Here is a 22,064-nt window from a genome sequence, read left to right on the forward strand (position 1 = left end):
TGCTTTAAACCAAAGAAGCACAGACTTCTTGCTGTCAAGCAGCATTGTAAGCGTCGCTTTGTCCTCTTTCACCTTCAACATCCACACAAGCATATTTTCCTTCAAATGTGTTTAAATATTGGTGAAGGGATCCAGCATGATGGCTGTCAGGAGGCATCTATCTCATTGCTTGGTGTATGTGTGTGTGTTTTTGTGTGTACTCATTACTTTTGGCTTTTGATTCAGCCAGTGATGACCGTTGTTATCATCTGTTGGGATGCCACAAAGGCACAAACACAAGTGTTGAAATGAACAGAAATAAAAAAATAAATAAAATAAATAAATAAAATAAAAGTCAACCCCAATTTTTTTATTTTTTTTTTAAACAATAAGTTCTAGCAGCCCTGCAAGTCTAAACACGTCATTGTGATTAATATTTTGTTTGTGGAATATGAATTAAGGAGCAAAAACCATCCATTTTTGTCAATCTCGGGGGCGGCCATTTTGCCACTTGCTGTCGACTGAAAATGACATCACAGACAGTGACTAAGGGCTCAGGTAAATGACCAATCATGGATTTCTGAGTTTGGTCATGTGACATTCGCAAGCTGAGCCCTTATTGGTCATTAGCTGAGCCTGAGCAACTGTGATGTCATTTTCAGTCGCCTGCAAGTGGTAAAATGGCTGACCTCGGGGATGGATAAATGGGTGGATCTTCTCCAAATGCTATATTAATCAGAATGCCGTGTTTAAACTAGTGGGGACACATAGAACAAATTATTGTAAAGTTTACATGTCAGTTTATTCATGGTTTATTTATCCATCCATCTGTCTTATGCTGTTCAGACTTTAGAGTCAGGTTTACTGACACTGGGGTATATTCACTAAGAATGCGCTGCATCTGGTAATTGCGCAAAATATTGCACCACAACTGCACCCGCAGTCTGCGCCCAGTTACCAACCTATTCACTAAGGATATTGCTCTAATCATATACCGGCGCAAACACGCCCACAAAACTGACAGCTTGGAGCAAATTTGCACCTGATTTACCTTACATGGCAATGGATTTGCGCCAAGAACATGGTAGTATAGTAACAGTTGCGAGAAAGATGACATTATCAGAAAGCGAGGTTCGACTCAGCGGTGCATGAGAAGCATTTTCCTCATTTAGCGCCATTAACTCATTCACTGCCAGACATTATAGAAAATTTTTACATTTCCAATACTGACGTGATATTACATTCAATAATTATATATAAACCAAATCTACCAAATGACATAATAGACTCACTACTTTTTGTCCCGTCCCGTTCTTTTATAATTGACAGCAGAAAAATGTAGGTTTGCCAAAATACAGCCATTTCTCCCATGGACTCTGAAACTGTGTTTATTTCCTATAAAATGGGGCAATGATGTCATCTACCGGTGGTTGGGCATCAGTAAAGTTGTTTCCAAGTTTGATATTTACAGTGGAGCATGCTCAGATTCGCCCACATTTAGCACCGCTCTAAAAAATACAATTGACAAGTATACTTGTCAAAGGCAGTGAATGAGTTTTAAGCTGTACAGAGCAGAGAGGACGACAACGACGTCATTCATTTATAAAGTACAAATTATTGGCGCAATCATTTATTAACTCATTCACTGCCAGTCATTATAGAAAATGTTTACATTTCCAATACTCACGTGATATTACATTCAATAATTATATATAAACCGAATCTACCAAATAACAGAATAGACTCCCTACTTTTTGTCCCGTCCCGTTCTTTTATAATTGACAGCAGAAAAATGTAGGTTTGCCAAAATACAGCCATTTCTCCCATGGACTCTGAAACTGTGTTTATTTCCTATAAAATGGGGCAATGATGTCATCTACCGGTGGTTGGGCATCAGTAAAGTTGTTTCCAAGTTTGATATTTACAGTGGAGCATGCTCAGATTCGCCCACATTTAGCACCGCTCTAAAAAATACAATTGACAAGTATACTTGTCAAAGGCAGTGAATGAGTTTTAAGCTGTACAGAGCAGAGAGGACGACAACGACGTCATTCATTTATAAAGTACAAATTATTGGCGCGATCACTGCCTTTGACAAGTATACTTGTCAATTGTATTTTTTAGAGCGGTGCTAAATGGGGGCGAATCTGAGCATGCTCCACTGTAAGTATCAAACTTGGAAACAACTTTACTGATGCCCAACCACCGGTAGATGACATCATTGCCCCATTTTATAAGAAATAAACACAGTTTCAGAGTCCATGGGAGAAATGGCTGTATTTTCGCAAACCTACATTTTTCTGCTGTCAATTATAAAAGAACGGGACGGGACAAAAAGTAGGGAGTCTATTCTGTTATTTGGTAGATTCGGTTTATATATAATTATTGAATGGAATATCACGTGAGTATTGGAAATGTAAAAATTTTCTATAATGACTGGCAGTGAATGAGTTAAAAATATATTTTCAGAGGTTGATGTATGCATACAGTATACATCTGGCACGTAAAAATGATCTTAAATGCCATACACCCCCCACCCCACCCCATATATGACTTAGACTAAAAATAAAATAATAATAATAATAATAATAATAATAATAATAATAATAATAACAATTGTCTCCATATCACATGCACTGCTGTAATGATCCTGGGATCGAGGGTGTGGCAGGTTTATACATGCTTTCCATAAACGTTATTTGTGTCACTCTCATTTGCATTGGGGTGGGCATATTTTGCATCAAATGTATGCAAATTGCCTAATTTACATACACGCAAGTACCACCGGGGCACCGGGGCGCAATATGGTTGGCAGCGCACTTAGTGACGGATTTCCCCATCTGCACGTGTTTAGTGAATTAGGCGCTTTTTTTTTTTTACCGGTTAGCGGCGTGCAAACGCTACGCAAACCTTTAGTGAATCTACCCCACTGTTTTTTCCCCCACTTATATTCAAATATGTATGAATCTCAAAGCATATTATGCATGCTCGGGAAGTATACATGTCAATGTAATGAGGTGATAGAAATAAGAGAAAACTTCATAAGTTTGTATTTATTTTGCTTTCTTCCCTCCTTTCTATCCCCTCTTAAATCTTGTTCTATTGAGCTATATTTTCAATAAACATCTATCACAACAGAAACAACATCAGTGGGACTATTTCAAAATCTGCTAGGGAACAGAAAAACAATTCCGGCATACAAATCCACCATTCTGTATGCTCGAGCAGTTGAACAGGATAAACTAATGGTAAAAAAAAAGAAGAAAAAAAGTAGCTTTAAAGCATCGGTGAAGATGATAATCTGTGACAGACTGAACCACAAGCATTCTTGTTGTTTGCTATGTTTAGTTCTTCCAGTCAACCTACAATAATGCTATTTAAACTTTCACTGGAAAAACTGACCAAATGCACAGCTTAGTAGCTAAAGTGACGAAGCTGAAGATGTTTTTATTCTGCCTCCCACCAACAGTTCTTCTGTCTATTTATTCCTCCTGATTTCAGTTTTTCGCAGACCCGTGTTCCAGCAGTCCCTGTCTCCATGGAAACTGCAGCCTGCACAACGGCAAAGAGGAGGGGGAGCCGACTTACACCTGCGACTGTAGCGAAGGCTACGAAGGGCCGACGTGCGATCAGATCATCCTGGCTGCGGCTGAATGGGAACCTGTCTCCCCATCAGCTCCCGAACTGGCCACCCCCGTCACCTCCACAACCTCGGCCGCCACTCAGCCACCGCAGCCAACCAGTGTGGCCCCCAGCACCACATCAGCACCCCCCACCCTGCCGCCATGGCAACCCAAAACTGGCCAGCGGCTTCTGATGGTGCCGTGGGAGGCAGACAGGGTGAGACCACCTGTTACTTGTCGTTAACTTTAGAGTCTATAAATGCAACATGTTGTGGTCGTCTTTGCGATTTAGGTGACTGAGGGTCTGCACTGTGTGAGTCCGGAGCTGTGTGAGCTGACAGCAACGCTGACTTTATCTCTGGAGGTGCCAGAGGAAACTGCTGTCAAGTAAGAGTGCCTTGAAGTAGCTTTGCGACTTTGCCCTTGTATCCTCAAAGCCATGAAATGATACATCGTCAATTGCTTATAGGCGGCTTAAAATGAAACAATGCATTTGAAACTGCATATTGCTTTCAATAATGTAATTCTGTCTTCTTTTTTTTTGTCAAGCTCTAACAATAATAGCTGCAATAGTAATACCCACTGTGAATAAAATAAAAGCAAAACACAATCCTTTTGTTTTGATAAATGGCTTAGGGTGAATGGATGGATGGAAACTGAATCGATAAATAAATAGCTGCCTGCATTATCGCCAGCAATAAAACACTAATAGACAACTCGCAGCTCTGCAAGCACATTGTTGTCCTCAATTCAGTGTGCTGTTTAACATTTTTAAAACAGAATGCCAATGAAACACATGATTCAATAACACTAAAGAAACATCATAATCATGAGTATGAATAGGGAAATACAGACACAGGTATCGGTATCAGGCCAAGCCTGCGACCTTATTTCAAGGTCTCAGTATTCGCTGAAAGCCGCCAATACCAGTATTGGCCACCCTCTTGTGGCCGTTTATTGATAAGGAAATGGAAATAAGAAATTAAAAGAATAGAAAATTGCTATTAATTTCAAGCAAATTTAAGGGACAATGTTCACCTGTTTTCTGAGTTTGGTCATATGACGTTTGCAAACTGAGCCATGATTGTGACAAGCTAGTGGTAAAATATGTTTTTAAATGTATTCATTGTACATGAACATTAATGAAGTTATCAAATTAATTATAGACAAAATATTAACTTCTTACTGCTGAAAATGACTACCAAGAAATGAGTCAAGTATCCCTTTAATATGGGCTTGCTATAACCACGTTGTCGGTCAAACATAAACCAAAGACCCCCTGCGTGCTTCTCTATTATATGTCTGTCAGATACTCCTCAAAGAAGAGGCATGTATGGCAGTTAAATGTACACCTAATAAAGATTTTATGAATAACTTGACTTACTGTAAAACTTTATATTCAACTTTGGATGTTCCTCTGTATTACTCGTGCAATCTTTTCAGCATGCATGCTCATAAACAGCGTTACATTCCTGTGAGTGAGGTCAATAAATTATGCAGAAGAGTCAAGGAGATGAGATGGTGTCCTTGACGTTGCCCCTCATTACGGAATAGTGAGTCAGTTCATGGTTGGAGACAGGCAGCTATGAAGTGGGAGCAATCAGATGAGACGGCTTTGTTTTTGTACATTGTGGTTCAAATACAATTCGAGTAAGATTCTTTTTTTTTGTGTGTAAAGGTTGGCTAAACTCCTTCTGAACCTATTCAGTTAGATTCTGTTATTTACATACTGTATATAATTGATACAAGTTTTTAGATAGTTGTGATTTATAATAATAATAAACAACATAATTCAACTATAGTACTTGGTGTGTGCATTCAATCATCAAGCCAAGTAGTGCAAACCTGCACTATTTCCTTTTCTAAATCTTTCACCAACATTTTCCCGCCCCAACAGGTTGGTGGTGAATGCTGGTGGAGCGCCTATGTTGTGGCGTGTCAATGAAGAAGGTTTCCTGCATTCATCTTTCATAAATGGGTCTAAAATGTGGTTCCTGCAGGCCTCCAATGGGCTGGTGGTCCCCGACCATGCCTTGCCTCTGGGACAAAACTACTTCCTCAGTAAGATGCTCCTATCTCTTCAACTTAAAACATGGAAAAGCTCATTGAGGCAAAAGCACTAGCATCCTTTTGTGACAACTCTGAGGAAACGTTATGAAACTGGGAGAACTTTATTTTCAGCAGTCTGACCAAAACTGACTAAATAAATGTAGAGACTTAAATGAGCAGAACAGGCATAATTAAGAGTGGAGAGGAAGACTGAAGGTCAAGTTAAAGGACAAAAATGATTACCTGAATTGATTTGACAAAAATGCGGGTATCGGCCGGATGGAGGGGGCATTTGCAATTGACCACATTCATGTTTGATATCACTTCAAACACGCACACGCGGACATGTTGAGTGGAAAAAAATGTGCAAAGTCAGTAAAGAGGGAGGCAAAATGACATTGCACTTCTGTCTCACGTCATTGGAATGATTTGCTCTGACTGTACACTTTCAACACCGTCATCTGGGTCGGCAATCATTAAATCAGAAGGGAACGCAACTAAGCTCTGATTGGTTGGAGCTTGCGTCGCACATTTTCCATCATTGGTGTTCTCACAGCTGATTGGCTCTCAAAATGCCATTGATGTTCATTAAGGGGCTATTTTTATCCAAGTGCTTGAGTAGCTGTCAGTTAGGATTGAAGATGCTGTAAGATATGTCCTCAACTTAACTCATTCACTTCCAGCCATTTTCACAAAAGCAATCCCCTTCACTCCCTGACTGACTTTGCAAGGCCCACAGAATATTGTTTTCTATTGCTATAAAAACATGGAACCTACCAAAAGAAAGATTAAAGTCTCTTTTTTTAATCAGGAAAAAAAGGATATTTCTATCATTTTCCGTTTTGCAGCAATTAGCATTAGAATATAGTTAAGTTTCATCATTATTCACAATTCACTGCTGCCACCTGCTGGCCGTCTGTGTAATAACTACAATTTCTTCAGCCATTCTTTGCAGTTGAGAGGCTGCATCAAAGCCTTCTGTAGCTTAAAAAACAAAAAATCGTATAAATACGTCTTTGGGACACTTAAAACATTTAAAACAGAACATATTTATACGTTTTTCAGCGCAAATGAGTTAAATGCGACATGCACTCTATTTTGGTCGTACAGAAGCGTTTTTGTCTATGTATCGTGTGTCCAAACTTTTCTCACTGAGGTCCACATTTGGAAAAACAGAAGGATATGCGATCCACTTTATTATTCATCTTTTGTTGATTAAACATGCCCAACCTAATCCGACGTAGTATGTAATTGTACTTCCCCATCATAGGTGTGATCCAGGTAGACGACACAACGGCCCCAGAGGTCACCCTGCGTCTCAATCTGACAGTGAAAGCGAGCAGCTGTGTGGAGCCTGGCAGCAGCTTCAGTGACCCCCAGTGCTCGGGCAATGGCAAATGTGTCACACAGCCCTCTGAGGTAAGTGAACCTCATTTATTTGGTTCGGGGACCTATGCATCAGATTGAAAAATATTTATTCTAAGAAAAAAAAAAAGACACTTGGCTGTGTGATAGGTTCAGCTCGGACTTGCACCCAAAATCTTTATTCGCCATTCATGTTTACGTCAGCGGATGGTCTTCAAATTTACCAGGGCTGTGCAAATAATTGAAATTTAATAACAATTTCAATTGTTAAACTCCATAATTACAAAATCAGCATAATCGTAAAAAAATATGGATTATTAATGCTAATTTTGGGTTGAGTTGTTTAAATGAATAATTAATAAACATTTGCACGTTTTTAAAATATTAAAATAACTAATTTAATAAATTTAGTTTAATCCAAAAGGAACTTGCATAATTATAGTGTTTCAGAGAATTCTCTTTTTACGTTTAAACATTTTCTTGTTTTGTACCAAAAAATAAATGATCCTAATCATGATTTAAATTATTACCAAAATAATCGTGATTAATATTTTCGTCATAATCGAGCAGCCCTATTCACCCCTATTCAGCCCATTTCACAGTGTCAAGAAATATGGTGTAGAAAATTGGGGTGTCAAAATTAGTGCGTTAATTTTCAGTTAATTTAAAGTTCCTTTAACGCCACAAATTTTTTTTTTAATGCGCTATTAATTGACCGCCCCTTACTTGGAAAGCCTGTATTGGGGGAATTCCAGTCACAACGCAGCAGACACGTCCACGTCAAAATTTTGCAGTAACAAATCTAATAATAATGCAGTTATTTGTGGAGACTGTGGTCAAGTTCTATTTTACAATTTTAAAAATGTGCCAAATTTCACAAGTTACTTCATGTTAAAGATGAGATATCTCTTAATATGAAAAGAAAGCTGTCACCGTCTTACAGATGCAATTATGCCATCTAGTGGCAGAAAAATAACCTCAACACAAATCAATATCACACTTGTTTTTTTACCATACAGTACATCTTTTTTTATTTTTAACTCAATTTTAGGAATTATGAAATTACTGTATCTATCAATGACTAAAAGATGCAGCCATATTTCTATTAGTTTAACAATTTCTTTTCCCACTTTTATGTTAAGAGTATGAAAACTTAAAAATAAAAAATATTTTATTGTATATTTATTGTACATTTTGAACCGATATAAAATTTGTGATTCATTGTGAGTTAACTGTTGAAGTCATGTGATTAATTGATTAAAAAATTTAATCGACTGACACCCCTGGCACAGTATGTCAATAGTTTTTGGTCTTTAAGTGTTTAGAAAAAAACATGACGTCTCCTTGAAATTTCCCTCAAATACATATTATGTTTGCAGAGCACCTTCTTTTGCGAATGCGATGACAGTTACACGGGAATCTTCTGTGAAGAATTTGATGCCTGCCACCACCACCCTTGTCGTAACAATGCCACCTGCACTGATGTTAGGCAGGGTGGCGAAGGACACAACTTCACATGTACCTGTCAACCAGGTGTGAGCACGTGTGTGTAATGAGAAGAAGTGTTGGTTGAGTGGTAAAGACATATATCTTTTCAAGACTTGCAGTAAATAGTTGCGCTGACTGTGCGTCTATTAGGTTATGAAGGGGAACGTTGCCAATTGCTGGTGAACCACTGCCTCTCTCAGCCCTGTGAGAATGGAGCCATCTGCTCCAGCAGCCTGGCCGGGCCGAGGTGCTTCTGTCCTGAAGGTAGGCTGCATTGTTGCATGTGGAAATGTGTGTTTTTGACAAAAAAAAAAAAAAAAAACATGAGGGAAATGCAGTAACTGATCTGAAACAGTTTAAGTCCTTTCTCAGAAAAACAAAAAAAAACAGAACATTGCAACTTTTACTTTGGAAAGATATTGACTATACTGTCGAAAAGCCTTCAGCAAGGTACCAAAAGCAAGGTACACAGACCCCAATTTTAATATCTTAAACAATTTTTAAAATGTGATTCCACACATGTGATCAACACAGCACTCCACTAATGATATTGTATGTTGTAGTACCAACACTGACCTGTGAGAGGCAGCATGGTGTCACAAGGCACCAAAAACGAAATACAAAAATAAAGAAGCAGAAATAGTAGTAGTTGTTGAAGAAAATAGAAGCTACGCTAATTGTTAGCATGTCTGGTAATTACATTAATTGCTTTCTCATGATTGTTTTTATTGTAGTGAATAACTACATGTTATACAAACAAGCAGAAATAATAGTAGTTGTTGAAGAAATATAAGCTACTCTAATTGTTAGCATGTCTGGTAATTACATTAATTGCCTTCTCATGATTGTTATTATTGTAGTGAATAACTACATATTATCCAAACAAGCAGAAATAATAGTAGTTGTTGAAGAAATAGAAGCTAATAGTAGTTGTTGAAGAAAATAGAAGCTATGCTAATTGTTAGCATGTCTGGTAATTACATGAACTGCCTTCTCATGGTTGTTTTTATTGCAGTGAATAACTACGTTATACAAACACTCGATGCAAATTTGTCGACAATTTTCTCAGCAGATCTGGGAGGAAAATTATCTTGATATGCCCAACACCAGAGTATAATGGTTCAGATTCATCTTTCAGTGACCGCCCTTTGCTGACTTTGATTACTGGGGAGAGAAAATGCTCAAATTTGGACGGATTGTTGCTCTGTGTGAAACTTTCGGAAGTATTTGAAAGCTACCAATTATCCCATGTGTAATAGTGTCATAGCGTGCATTGAATTTTCACCAGTATATCTTTCCTTTGTGAAATCAAGAAATAGTGGAACCTATCAATTTTTTTTTTTAAGATTCTCTAATGTTCCCAGCAAGTATGCGCTACATATCTGTGCCACTTAGATACTTAACTTAAGCCTCCTTCCGCCATCCTAATTAGGTTTCATACCCTTAACGACCTGCATCAGACTCTCTGAGGAAATCTGCGACCGCAAAGCTTCTGCCGAAACAGCAGTTCTCAAGAACACATTGTGATGTGATTAAAGCTCGACTCAAGATGCAAGCATTCAATTACATAATAAAATGTGAAATGACAGTGAGTTGACCATTTAAAAACTGTTTCATTACAACCCCAAGTTGTTTTAGTCCCAAAATGAATGCTTAATTGCCCTTCACCACCAACCTCGAGCTGCTGAAGAAAAAGCCAGCACGAAAGGAATCATTAATTCATGTTGCTGCTCTGAGAAACAAGGCAGTGCCTTTTTCTGCGAAGAGAAAATACATCTTTATCTTTGAAAGTTAATTTATATGATGAAGATGTTCTATTGGACACATCACTAAGTATTTTATTTCACCTAATAAAAGTTACAGTAGATTAGTTCATTCATATTGCGCTTGGTCCCCTGAGCCAATAGAACAATTGCACAGCATATAAAAACGTCCATCCATCCATGAATTCTATGCACAGCCAATCGAAACGATGAAATGATGATATCACAGTTTACTACAAATTTAGTGTAAAATCTACCGGTGCGCTTTTTTATTCACCATAAAGCTATAGAAATTAGATGAATTAATTGTACCTTCTGCCAGCTGGTTGAAGATCATTTAATTGTTGTGTCTGTCTCTATACATAAGTGGCATAAAAAGAACACTATTTACAGGAAATAAATAATTTCTCTCTTAAGTAGGCATGGGCTGATTACTACTTTGACTGTTTACCGCAGTTTTAAAGCTACTGAATGCAGAAAATGGCATTTCGAACCACTACTCCCACCTGTTGGCCAAAAATGAAACTGCATATGCCCTTCTTCACATCCGCAGACAGAGGGTGGGAAATTCGAACCCGAATCCAGTCTGAAAACTGTTGGCCAGAATTGCAGGAGTACCCATTGTGAACAACTAAAGTGTTAATCGACTAATAAGAAGATTTTTCATGTGTCATAAATGGTCAAATAAAAAGGCTATTGTACAGATATTTTTGGCCATATTGTTACAGAGAGCAGCTTTAAAGTCACTGTTTCAATAACTACTAATACTGGCTCTCACCTGTAAATCATAAATGTCATAAATGGTCAAATAAAAAGGCTATTGTACAGATATTTTTGGCCATATTGTTACAGAGAGCAGCTTTAAAGTCACTGTTTCAATAACTACTAATACTGGCTCTCACCTGTAAATCATAAATGTCATAAATGGTCAAATAAAAAGGCTATTGTACAGATATTTTTGGCCATATTGTTACAGAGAGCAGCTTTAAAGTCACTGTTTCAATAACTACTAATACTGGCTCTCACCTGTAATGAGCTCTTCATTTCTTTTTTTGAGTGGACTGGACAGAGCACAAAATGACTGCTTGCACAGCTGAATAAATGACCCACCTCTTTGAAGTTAATTAACTCCAAATAACTTTTTCTTATTCTTGTGAGCAGAGAGATGAGTGGTGCGAGCAGTTCCGCATGACAGGGAGGAGCGAGGGTGCAAGACGAAAGAGACATTGTGCTAACACAGATTACTTTTTGCTCTGTGTATTAATGTGCATTATGTTAAAAATAAATAAATAAATACATAAATAAATAAAACGATTCCAGCAGGCACTAGTTAGCCTCAACAACAACATGAGTAGCCCATGGGTCTGTTGTAAAAATATTTTGAGGGGGAAAAAGGGGACTTACTAAGAAGAAATAAAACAAGAAGAACGCTAGCATTTATTCATTTATTTATTTATTTATTTATTTATTTATTTATTTATTTATTTATTTAGAATTAACATGGTACACATTTCTTCTTTAGAAATATTCAATATTTTGTTTAAAAATAAATGCTGGGGGAAAAAATGCTGTATTTTATTTAACTTTTTTTGTATGTCATTTTAGAGCTGTAATTTTAATACTATGATACTACAACATATTTGCTCAGTTATCATACCATCAGAATCTAATATCGACCCATGCCTACTCTCTGTTATGTGCTGAAGGATTGGATCCCAAAGCGCAGACACAAATAAGGTTTTAACTATTTACTCACATAACTTGAGTAAATGAAAAACAACGAGAATGCATCGAGAATCACGAGACGCCAAGCCCCCTTGGGCTGCGGAGAAGCACAGAGGAACACGAGCAATAATCCGACAAACACATTTCTCCGACAGCTTATATAGACAGTAAATTGATCTCATTGGTTGTGGCTGTGACATGGGGGTACCAGTACTGACATGTAATTATTTGATTGGCTGTTGAACTAGTAATGCGATTAAAGATTCTTGACATCACATAGTTCTTACAGATAGATCTTGACAACACATAACATCACATAACATTAAAGATTCTTGTTACCACATAACATCACATAGCATTAAAGATTCTTGACATCACATAGCCTAAAACTAGTTGAAACTAGATATTTACATCAGTACAAAACAGACACTTGACCTCATACTCAACAGGTCATGAACTCAACTCAAACTTAACCCAGGCGTGACCCCAGACATTAGACAAGACCCAAACATTACTCCTGCATGACCCGAGTCATGACACTCTCAAACACCATTCATTAAATATTCATTTCATACCATACTACCTTACATAGTTAGCAATCGATTTATTTGCGATTCTTTTTGTAAGTGCATCTTTTGCTTTGTCACATGCATTCTATTGATGCACTCAAATAGTATCCTTTTTTTTTTTAACGTAGCTTGCTCAAATTGACTTACGCCACTGTTCATGTAATGTATTTACCTGCTCCACCTTTCTTCTATCACACATACATACACAAAATGTGTGTCGCTATGATGATGATGATGATGATGATGATGCCTCCAGTCAGAACCAGCAGGGCGGGGGAGTGAACGGGCCAGCTATATTTAAACCGTTAACTTCCTTTAATGTAGGCCGGTTCGACTGCCAGCAGCAGGACGACACACAATGTTCTGTGCTCTTGTCACAGTGTGTGCATGCCGTGGCTTTTTCAGCTGATATGCAACCTACTGATTAAATAAGACATACAGAGAATGAACAGATCTCAAGGTGGTGAGGAAATAGCTTGCTTGGAACAAAGAAGGGGAAAGAAGAAAGCACTTTATTCAAGAGCTTCTGTAATTGTGTGTATGTGTGGGTTGAGAAAAGAGAGCAAGGACACCGGTTTGTGAAGGTGACAAGCAGAGAAAAAGGAGAAAGATGGGGCTTTTGATTGCTGAAAATAGGAAGCTTTGTTCGAATCCTGCAAATTTTTCTTGCCCTTGTTTTGGTTGATGATAAATATCCTCCACATGCAGGAAGCTACAGACTTAACAGGTCAATAGATGCAAGAAAGAGGAATTGCTTCATTAGCGCAATGAAATGTGCACTTCAGAGGTGCCAGGGATTTCGGGATTTACTGTGTTCTTCATCATAAATCACACCGCACATTGTATCACATTGCTCGATGGTGCAAGGAGTCGCACACTGTCTCAAATTGGGAATTTCAGACCTCACTGTAATAGTTTGACAATCAGTTGAAGACTGTGATGGAATTTGGCTATTATATTAAATGCACAGTATGTGTCAAATTCATGTACACAAAAGGGGAAGTATTTTTTTTAATAATAATAATATATTCTATGCAGCACCACTAGTCTAAATATGGTATTCTGGTTTATATTGCATTAGTGCAGTGCTTCTCAATTATTTTCTGTCATGCCCCCCTAGAAAGAATAAAACATCTCGCGTGACTACAAATAGTATCATTTGTCTATAAAATTGTTATAAGCACACCTCTTCATAACACTGTATCCGTATTAACGTATAAGAGAATAAAAAAAAGAAAGACATATGGACCAACTTACAACAAAGAATAGCTTTATTAACTAACAGAAAAAGATTTAAAGTGCATCTGAAATTCAAAAATAAAATTAAATCTTTAATTAAACTATAAACATTTTTTGACTGACCATGTCAAACCATATGATACGGAAAAAATAAAATTACATAAAATCAGTAAATAATAATGCATTCAAACTGATCACCAACATTTAACTCAGGAGCACAATGTTAAAAAAAAACAAAAAAAAACTAACCTGCAAAACAAAAAATATAAAATAATTTGCTGATTTTTTTTTTTTTTTGCTGTGTGCAACGCGCGCATGCTCAGTGCAAACAAAACCCCTACACCACCGAGCAAATGCTCCTTGCGCACACTCTGCCAATAATGAGAGCACCACTGCCCCCTAATGTAGTGGCGGTACAAGTGCACATTATTCTAGGACAGTAAAAAAATAAAATAAAAATAAAAAAATTAAAAAGCATGTCAAACGCGCCCGCCTTGATGGAGCCTTGTGCCCCCCTGGGGGGACCCGCCCCACTATTTGAGAAGCACTGCATTAGTGAAATATGAGTTAAGCAGCAAAATCTAGCCATTTTTATCCATCTCAGAGGGCGGTCATTTTGCCACTTTCTGTCGACTGAAGAGGACATACTTAGATCTCCTGTAACAACCAATCACAGCTCAGCTTCAGAAAATAGGTGAGCTGTGATTGGTCTTTGCCTGAGCCCTGAGTAACTGTGATGCCATCTTTAGTCGACAGCAAATAACAAAATGGCCACCCCCTGAGATGGATAAAAACGGCTGGATTTTGCTTCATAACACATTTAATATTAATCAGACTATCATGTTTCGACCAGCGAGGTTACATATAACATATTAATTATTGTCAAGAAATGTTTAAAGGGATACTTGACTCATTGAACAATTTTCAGCAGTGAAAACTATTTTGCCAAGAATTAATTTGATAACTTCATTATTTTTCATGTACAATTAATACCTTTAAAAAGTATTTTTTCTACTTGCTGTCAACTGATGATGACATCACCTGTGCCGAGGAAGGAACGGCTAATCATGCCTCACCTGTTTTGCGGGTTTGGTCAGTAAACGGGCCATGATTGGTCGTTACTAACTTCCTCAGCACAGGTGATGTCATCATCAGTTGACAGCAAGTAGAAAAATTACTTTTTAACGGTATTAATTGTACATGAAAATTAATGAAGTTACCACATTAATTATAGACAAAATATTAACGTTTTACTGCTGATAATGGCTCAATGAGTCAAGTATCCCTTTAAGATTGACTTCCGATTTAAAGCGTTTTGTCCAAAAAGGGCTCAGCCACATAATTACTTTCATTCTCTGTCAAACTTTTCATGCAGGATATCAGGGGGCCACATGTGAGCAGGTGGTGGATCCGTGCGCTTCTCGGCCTTGCCGCCATAATGGAACCTGCTCCCCGAAGGGTCCCGGCCCTCTGGACTTTACCTGTAGCTGCACATCACGTTTCATCGGACCCACGTGTTCCCAGGTGGCGGATTTCTTCTGTGATCTGTACCCCAACCCATGTGCCCACGGAGTGTGTCGCAGCGTGGGCAACAGCTACAGGTGTCTTTGTGTCCCAGGTGGGGGTCTTACTAGTCTAGCATGTTTGGTGAAACTGGAGACACATGCACACGTGTCTGAGGTACATGTGCAAATTGTGTCAGTGGTTACGGGAAAGCTAAGCTGATACGTGGAAGGATCCATCCTCCAGCTTCCTCATCAATTGTACTGAACTGAAAAGTGTCACAAAGTTGAAGTTCTGTATTTCAAAATATCAGTTATTATTTTTGTATTGGTTCATATTGGGCCTTAGACCTTTTGGGAACAGTTTCTGAAACCTGATTTCAACCCCATCAAACAAATTTGTGTCGAACAAGCGCAGAGACGATGAGAATTGTTTTGTATTTTGTGTCCTGTGAAGGCTACCATGGCTTGTACTGTGAGGAGGAGTACAATGAGTGTTTGTCCGCACCCTGCCAGAACCATGCCACCTGCCGGGACCTCATCAATGCCTACGAGTGTGTCTGCACACCACAGTTTGAAGGTATGCCATTATTACGCATTATTGATTTTGTTCCATTTGAAGCATCACACTAAGTCTTTATTTTGTGTGTTTGTGAAGGTAGACACTGTGAAATTTACAAGGACCCGTGTCTGAAAATGCACTGCCTCAACGGAGGTCACTGCCAGAGCGCGGGTCAGAATGCTTCTTGTACCTGCCCACCCGGATACATGGGTGAGTGCTGCCACTGGTCGGTACTGGTAGCAAGCAACTCTTCACCCCTAAATGCTGAACCCCATGTGACATGAAGTAAAATCAAATAAATTAAAAAAAAGAGAGAAAGGGGGGAGGGGGGTAACATTTTTCATCAGGGCTACTCAGGGACCACAAAGGACCACGCACACTTCCTAACTAGAACCCTAAATTACAATTCACTAAATTGCTGAACAACAAACCAACATTAAGTGCAAAAATTTATTTTGTATATTGTTTCACAAAAATCAACTCACTCAAAATTGTAACATTATTGAGGTACTACGTTTGTCCTGCATATTCCAAATCCACAAAAAATATGCCTACTCATGTTCTACTTGTAGTAGAGGGGAATATAAAAACCACTGCAAACCCCTGTAATTATTGTACCACTGTAATTATTTTCTACTACATGTCTGCCATCTTGTGGTGAATGGTGATATTACAACTTAAAACTAAAGTCCTAAAGACCTCATATTCAGATTTTTTTCCCCTCTTTTTTCCCCCCTATATTTATTTTCATATTTTTGATTCCCCCCACCCCTCAAATTCCAAATCCACAAAAATTATGCCTACTCATGTTCTAGTGTAGAAGGGGAATACAAGATTCACTGTAAGTGCAACTAAGACATGTCTGCCACCTTATGGTGAATTCTGATATTATAACTTAAAACTACAGTCCACCCTGCACATTCAGATTTTTTTCCCCATTTTTTTCCTAATACTGTTTCAATATTTTTGAATTTTTCCCCATTTTTAATGGGATTTTAAATTCCAATTTCCACCATTTTTTAGGCTTGCAAAATTTGGCAAATATATTTTTTATTTTATTTTTTTCCGGGGAAGGGGATTAATCACTCTGGTCTGGTCAGGTCAGGTCAGGTCAGGCCGCCAGTTAACGTGCACAAAACATGCACAAATTTGTGACTGTGAAATACTAATGTGTTGCCAAAAAAATAGGTATAATATCTACACAAAGTACAGATTATTTATCACCCCTTCACATTTGGGTAATAACACGGGCGAGTGCTCTAACGGGTTGCTAGCACACCTCTTTAAACAGTAAGAGAGAGGTAGATGACATTCTCTTGTCTACTTATTCATGGAGAAAGCTATTAAACCCAAAAATTACTATTTTGTGTGCACTATTTCATGGTTACAAATGTTGTCCCCAGCATTTTGTGTACACTTTTGTAATATTGTGGCCACATTTCTTTTTTTCTTTTTTTCTTTTTTTTTTGTTGTTGGTCATGTGTCATAAAAGAAAAATACAGAGGTATCAAGAAAATGTGTATCAAGTTCTAAGAGAAAAATTTTACAAAGAGCAAATTCAACTTCAGAAAGGGAAAAGTGATTTTTCAAAATTGTAGACAGTGGCCAGTTAATACATCCAATTTATGTCATAAACAAATGTGTAAAAGCTTAAAAGCCCCAACTTTCTAGGACCAAAAAGATTATCCTGGAAATTACTCAAGTCAAAAATTGATGGATGGCTAGATTGATTGTTGTGTAATTGGTTAATGGTCGATTAAACTTTATTTGATTAACTCCAAGACAAATGGCCTTTCAAACTGTGGGAAAGATGTCAACGCCATATGGCTGATTAAATACAGTCAATGAATATAATGGGATTAAAGTAAAATGTGTGAATCTTCTTAAGCACCCAGTAAAAACTTTAATGGCAACCAGTAAAAAAGATGAATGCTCAGGCTTGCCCCAATTGTCAGTATGTGTCTTCCCTGCTCACCGTACACTTAAAACAGACAATTACGGTAAACTAAAATGAGTTTCCATGATAAAATCATCAAAATGTGAACAACAACTTTCCTGTCAATCCATCCAGGGGAGCGATGCGAGGTCGACATCGACGAGTGTGAGAGCAACCCTTGTCATCACGGGGGCACTTGTATCGACCAATCACATGGCTACACCTGCCACTGCCACCCTGGGTGGGTGGGGCCAGGCTGTGAGATCCGTAAGTGGCAAAAATACTCATGTTCAAGTGTTACATAACCAAAAATAGACACAAGTTAAATCTGTGCGTTCCAGACCTGCAATGGAAGCCGCCACACTCGGAGGAAACTCTCACTAACATGCCCCGCCACTCCCTTTACATCATCATCGGAGCTTTGTGTGTGGCCTTCGTCCTCATGCTCATCATCCTCATCGTGGGCATCTGTCGCATCAGCCGCATCGAGTACCAGGGCTCCTCGCGCCACGCCTACCAGGAGTTTTACAACTGCCGCAGCATCGACAGCGAGTTCAGCAACGCCATCGCCTCCATCCGCCATGCCAGGCCAGTTATTGCGCTCGAGCCAACAAGCGATTGAACTGGGAAAGTGTTTCTTATAGTGTGATAAAATGCTTTCATGGGGAAGCCAACTCCATTTTTTTTCTTTACAATAACACATTCTATGCAGCCCCACTAGTGTAAACACGGTAGTCTGGTTAATATGAATTTAGCAGCAAATTTCACCCATTTTTATCCATCTCTGTGGGCGGCCATTTTGTCACTTGCTGCTGAAAATGACATCACAGTTGCTCAGGGCTGAGTTAGCGGCCAATCACGGCTCCACTTGCCAATGTCACGTGACCAAACTCAGAGCATGTGTGATTGGTTGTTACCTGAGCCCTGAGCAACCATGATGTCATTTTCAGTCGACAGCAAGTGACAACATGGCCGCCCCAGAGATGGATTTTGCTACTTAAATCATATTCCACAAACATAATATTAATCATAATGCTGTGCTTAGTGTAGTCGGGGCGTACACAACATATTACTGTATAGATTTTTTTTTTTGGTTGAATTCCTCCTTTAGACTCCATGTTACTACTGTTACAGTCCAAGCCTGGCCCTGTAAGAACAGTATGATGGTGGGGGCATAGTGTTGCAGTGCCGCACTTTGGCACAGGGGGGAGGTATCGGTCTAGAGAGTGAATGGCAACTACGAAGTGTAGTTGAAGCATCAAATTACCGCATTTGCCTTTTTAATAGAGCTGTCAAACGATTAAATTTGTAATCAGATTAATCATATCTTAGAATTTTGACTAATCATGATTAAACACTTAATTGTAAAGGCTTTTTATCAACAAATTTGAAGAGCACCGGTTATGAGTTAATTCTTTCTACATTTAATGTTATGAGAACACCTTCAACATTTTTTGATCCACTAAACACTCTCATTCTCCACTTTTTCTAATCAGTTAATTACTTGCATAATTTAAAATGAAAAAAAAAACAAAAAACACCCCAATATTTTGACATAGGCCTAAATAAATATACTGAATGAAATGAATGCCATACGAAAACATGTATTAAATGCTTTACTTTAATGCATATAGTTATGTTTATTGTTCAAACTTTAACGGAACCATCCGCTGTCAAGCTAAAGGATAATCTGTGGTCAAAATTAATAGTCTGATTAATCTGCGTTAATACTTGATTAATGCATGTGCGTGCGTGTGAAATGTGTACATTTGTACTAATTACTTCACCTAAAACCTAATAAAAATCCCATTACCCTTCACCTTAACCGGATACTTCAGAGTCTCGCCAGTCTCTTTAAAAAAATAAATAAATAAAATAAACAAAAACAAAAATACTTGATTAATGTGATATATATATATATATATATATATATATATATATATATATATATATATATATTTAGATTAAGCCTTTCACAACAAGACTAAACCTAGATCACTTTTCGGGGCTCTCACACCCTTTCGCACCCAGCACAAACTGTGGACGGTCTCCATGACAACACTGTCTGATGATGCAATATTGATGGTTTTGTTTTTCTTGCAGATTTGGCAAGAAGTCTCGGCCTGCCATGTATGATGCCACTCCTATCAGTTATGAAGACTACAGCCCAGATGACAAACCTTTGGTTACCCTCATTAAAACAAAAGATTTGTAAAACATGATTGCACCCATGTATATACACATACAAGCTTATATAGGAAAAGTCAGTCTGAATGTAAAATTTGAGAGAAAAAAACCCCATCCCAAAATATGTAGTCTAAAAAGAACAACTATGGAATTTGATACATCTAATTTGCTGTTAATGTTCACGCTAAGGCTTTACTGTAGCATAAGAGCAACACTGGCACAGTATACTGATGAGGTCCAACAGTACCAGTAAGATCTACTCCAAAATAATTATGTCTCGCAGTGAGCCGGGTTGTTGCAGGAAATGGTTAAGACTGCATATGCTGAATATTTTTATATCTAAAGTTAAATCTGCAGTAGGTTGCCTTACTTCATGCATGGTTAGATTTGTTGTTCATCTCTGTAAGATTTGGAGGTCCTTTCATTGGTTGATATTTTCCCCTTCAGGTGTATTAAAGTTTGTGCCAAATATTCTTTTGTGGTTGGTAGACAAGACATACATGTACCGTATAAGTATTACAGATTTAAGTGAGATTTTGCTTTATTTTCGTACTACCTATTGTCTGTTCTTTACATGCAAGTTTTCCTCACTGTTGTATTAATTGTCAAGAATGTGCATTTGCTAGAGTACTGTGATCCTACCATCCTGCCGTGTGTACGTTAGTGAACTGTAGGTTAGACGGTTGTTGCGATTGTTAACTGCACAGTTTATTCAGTGTACTGTACCTGTTTAACACTAACTCACACCAAGTATTGATCGTACAGTATGGTTTCTTCTGCTGGAATGATCTGTAGATGTGCATTAAACACTTACTACTTATATTCCCTATGTTAAATAATGTCAAGATTAAAGTGAACCATATCCGTCAAATCTGATGTCTTGAGTCACTTATCACACTCAAACAAAAACAAGTTTTTACATTCACTGAAACTTTGTGCAAATAAACTTTGCGGTTTAATTTTGTATATAAGGCTACTGGTCAATGTGAATACGAAATTAGTCATAATCACTTCAAATGATGACGTGAATGTCTGCTACGTAGCAAGGTCATATGCACCAGACTCAACAGTCTGCGGTGGGAAAGACCTTTTATGGAGTGTTAGTAATGTGAACAGCCTCAGCGACCTCCGGCTTGATCCAGATGTTCCCTGTGTAAACAGCTCTCAACACAGACAGATTGCGGCTGCACACGTCACACAAGACACCTACAAACTTTTATGTTTCCACACATAACGCTGCAGCGTGTTATTGGCTGCTTTGACCTTTGCTTAAAATCAGAGGCCCTGTCAATGGCCTTTGGTGTGCGTTGTGTGACTCGGACATATTTCAAGAAATTTCAAACACCGTATGTGGTCCTGATTTTTGGAGCACCGTTTGCTGAATCTACAAAATTTTGAAAATTTAAGATTGAACAGTATTGTTGATTTTTATTATAGTTGTTATAATTTGTGTTGGTTTAATTTTAAATCAATAGACGTGATATTATCTCTTCTGAACAGAGCATTCGTCCAACATTTTCTGTCCAACAAGCACAAATAGATTCACCTTCAATGACTTTAATACAATGTAGCCAAGCCAGAAGATGCTAGCGAACATCGCAAACATTAGAAATCGAGATTCCTGGTTTTTATTCTCTAAGAATTTGAGCTTGCGAGCTGGAAGGTTTTGTTTCAAGTCCCAATGTGAACAAATGTAAAATGGCAACTATTAATTGTAGAGATGTGAGTCTTCTTCCTGAGAACTGTCAAAGTGACCTTGAGCCCTGACCCCACTGACCCCAACCCACAAGCCGAAGAGGTGCACTGTTTGGACGTCCCTCACATCTCTCTTGTAATACGTTCCTGCATTTGTGTGAGCTGATTATCTGTGTGGTGTGAAACACAAAGTATATAAAGCATATTGTAAGATCAATTTCCCTCTTGGGAGACTATAATGCATACAAGAAATCTTTTTTTTCCCAAATATAGGTAGTAAAAGTAAGGTGTCAGGAAAATAAATACTAAAATAAAGTACAGATAGCTGAAAAATCTAACTGCAGTCTCTAGTAACTAATTGTTCTGTATTTCGTTACTTCTA

The 22,064-nt window shown here is 38.1% G+C and overlaps 1 protein-coding gene across 1 annotated transcript in view; it reads left to right on the top strand.

The window, feature by feature from the left end:
* The window catches only part of dner (delta/notch-like EGF repeat containing), a 49,325-nt gene extending 28,467 nt beyond the window's left edge, over positions 1 to 20,858 (top strand). Inside the window, exons 2-13 of the mRNA XM_077541998.1 lie at positions 3,481 to 3,819; positions 3,895 to 3,989; positions 5,500 to 5,663; positions 6,922 to 7,070; positions 8,396 to 8,549; positions 8,655 to 8,768; positions 15,176 to 15,418; positions 15,760 to 15,882; positions 15,961 to 16,074; positions 17,936 to 18,067; positions 18,142 to 18,388; positions 19,904 to 20,858. Of these exons, the coding sequence (XP_077398124.1) occupies positions 3,481 to 3,819; positions 3,895 to 3,989; positions 5,500 to 5,663; positions 6,922 to 7,070; positions 8,396 to 8,549; positions 8,655 to 8,768; positions 15,176 to 15,418; positions 15,760 to 15,882; positions 15,961 to 16,074; positions 17,936 to 18,067; positions 18,142 to 18,388; positions 19,904 to 20,015 (1,986 nt within the window). The 3' untranslated portion in view covers positions 20,016 to 20,858. The remainder of the gene's footprint in view (positions 1 to 3,480; positions 3,820 to 3,894; positions 3,990 to 5,499; positions 5,664 to 6,921; positions 7,071 to 8,395; positions 8,550 to 8,654; positions 8,769 to 15,175; positions 15,419 to 15,759; positions 15,883 to 15,960; positions 16,075 to 17,935; positions 18,068 to 18,141; positions 18,389 to 19,903) is intronic.
* The last annotated feature ends 1,206 nt before the right edge of the window (positions 20,859 to 22,064 follow it).

This window comes from Festucalex cinctus, chromosome 13, assembly GCF_051991245.1.
Source record: "Festucalex cinctus isolate MCC-2025b chromosome 13, RoL_Fcin_1.0, whole genome shotgun sequence".
Lineage (NCBI taxonomy): Eukaryota > Metazoa > Chordata > Actinopteri > Syngnathiformes > Syngnathidae > Festucalex > Festucalex cinctus.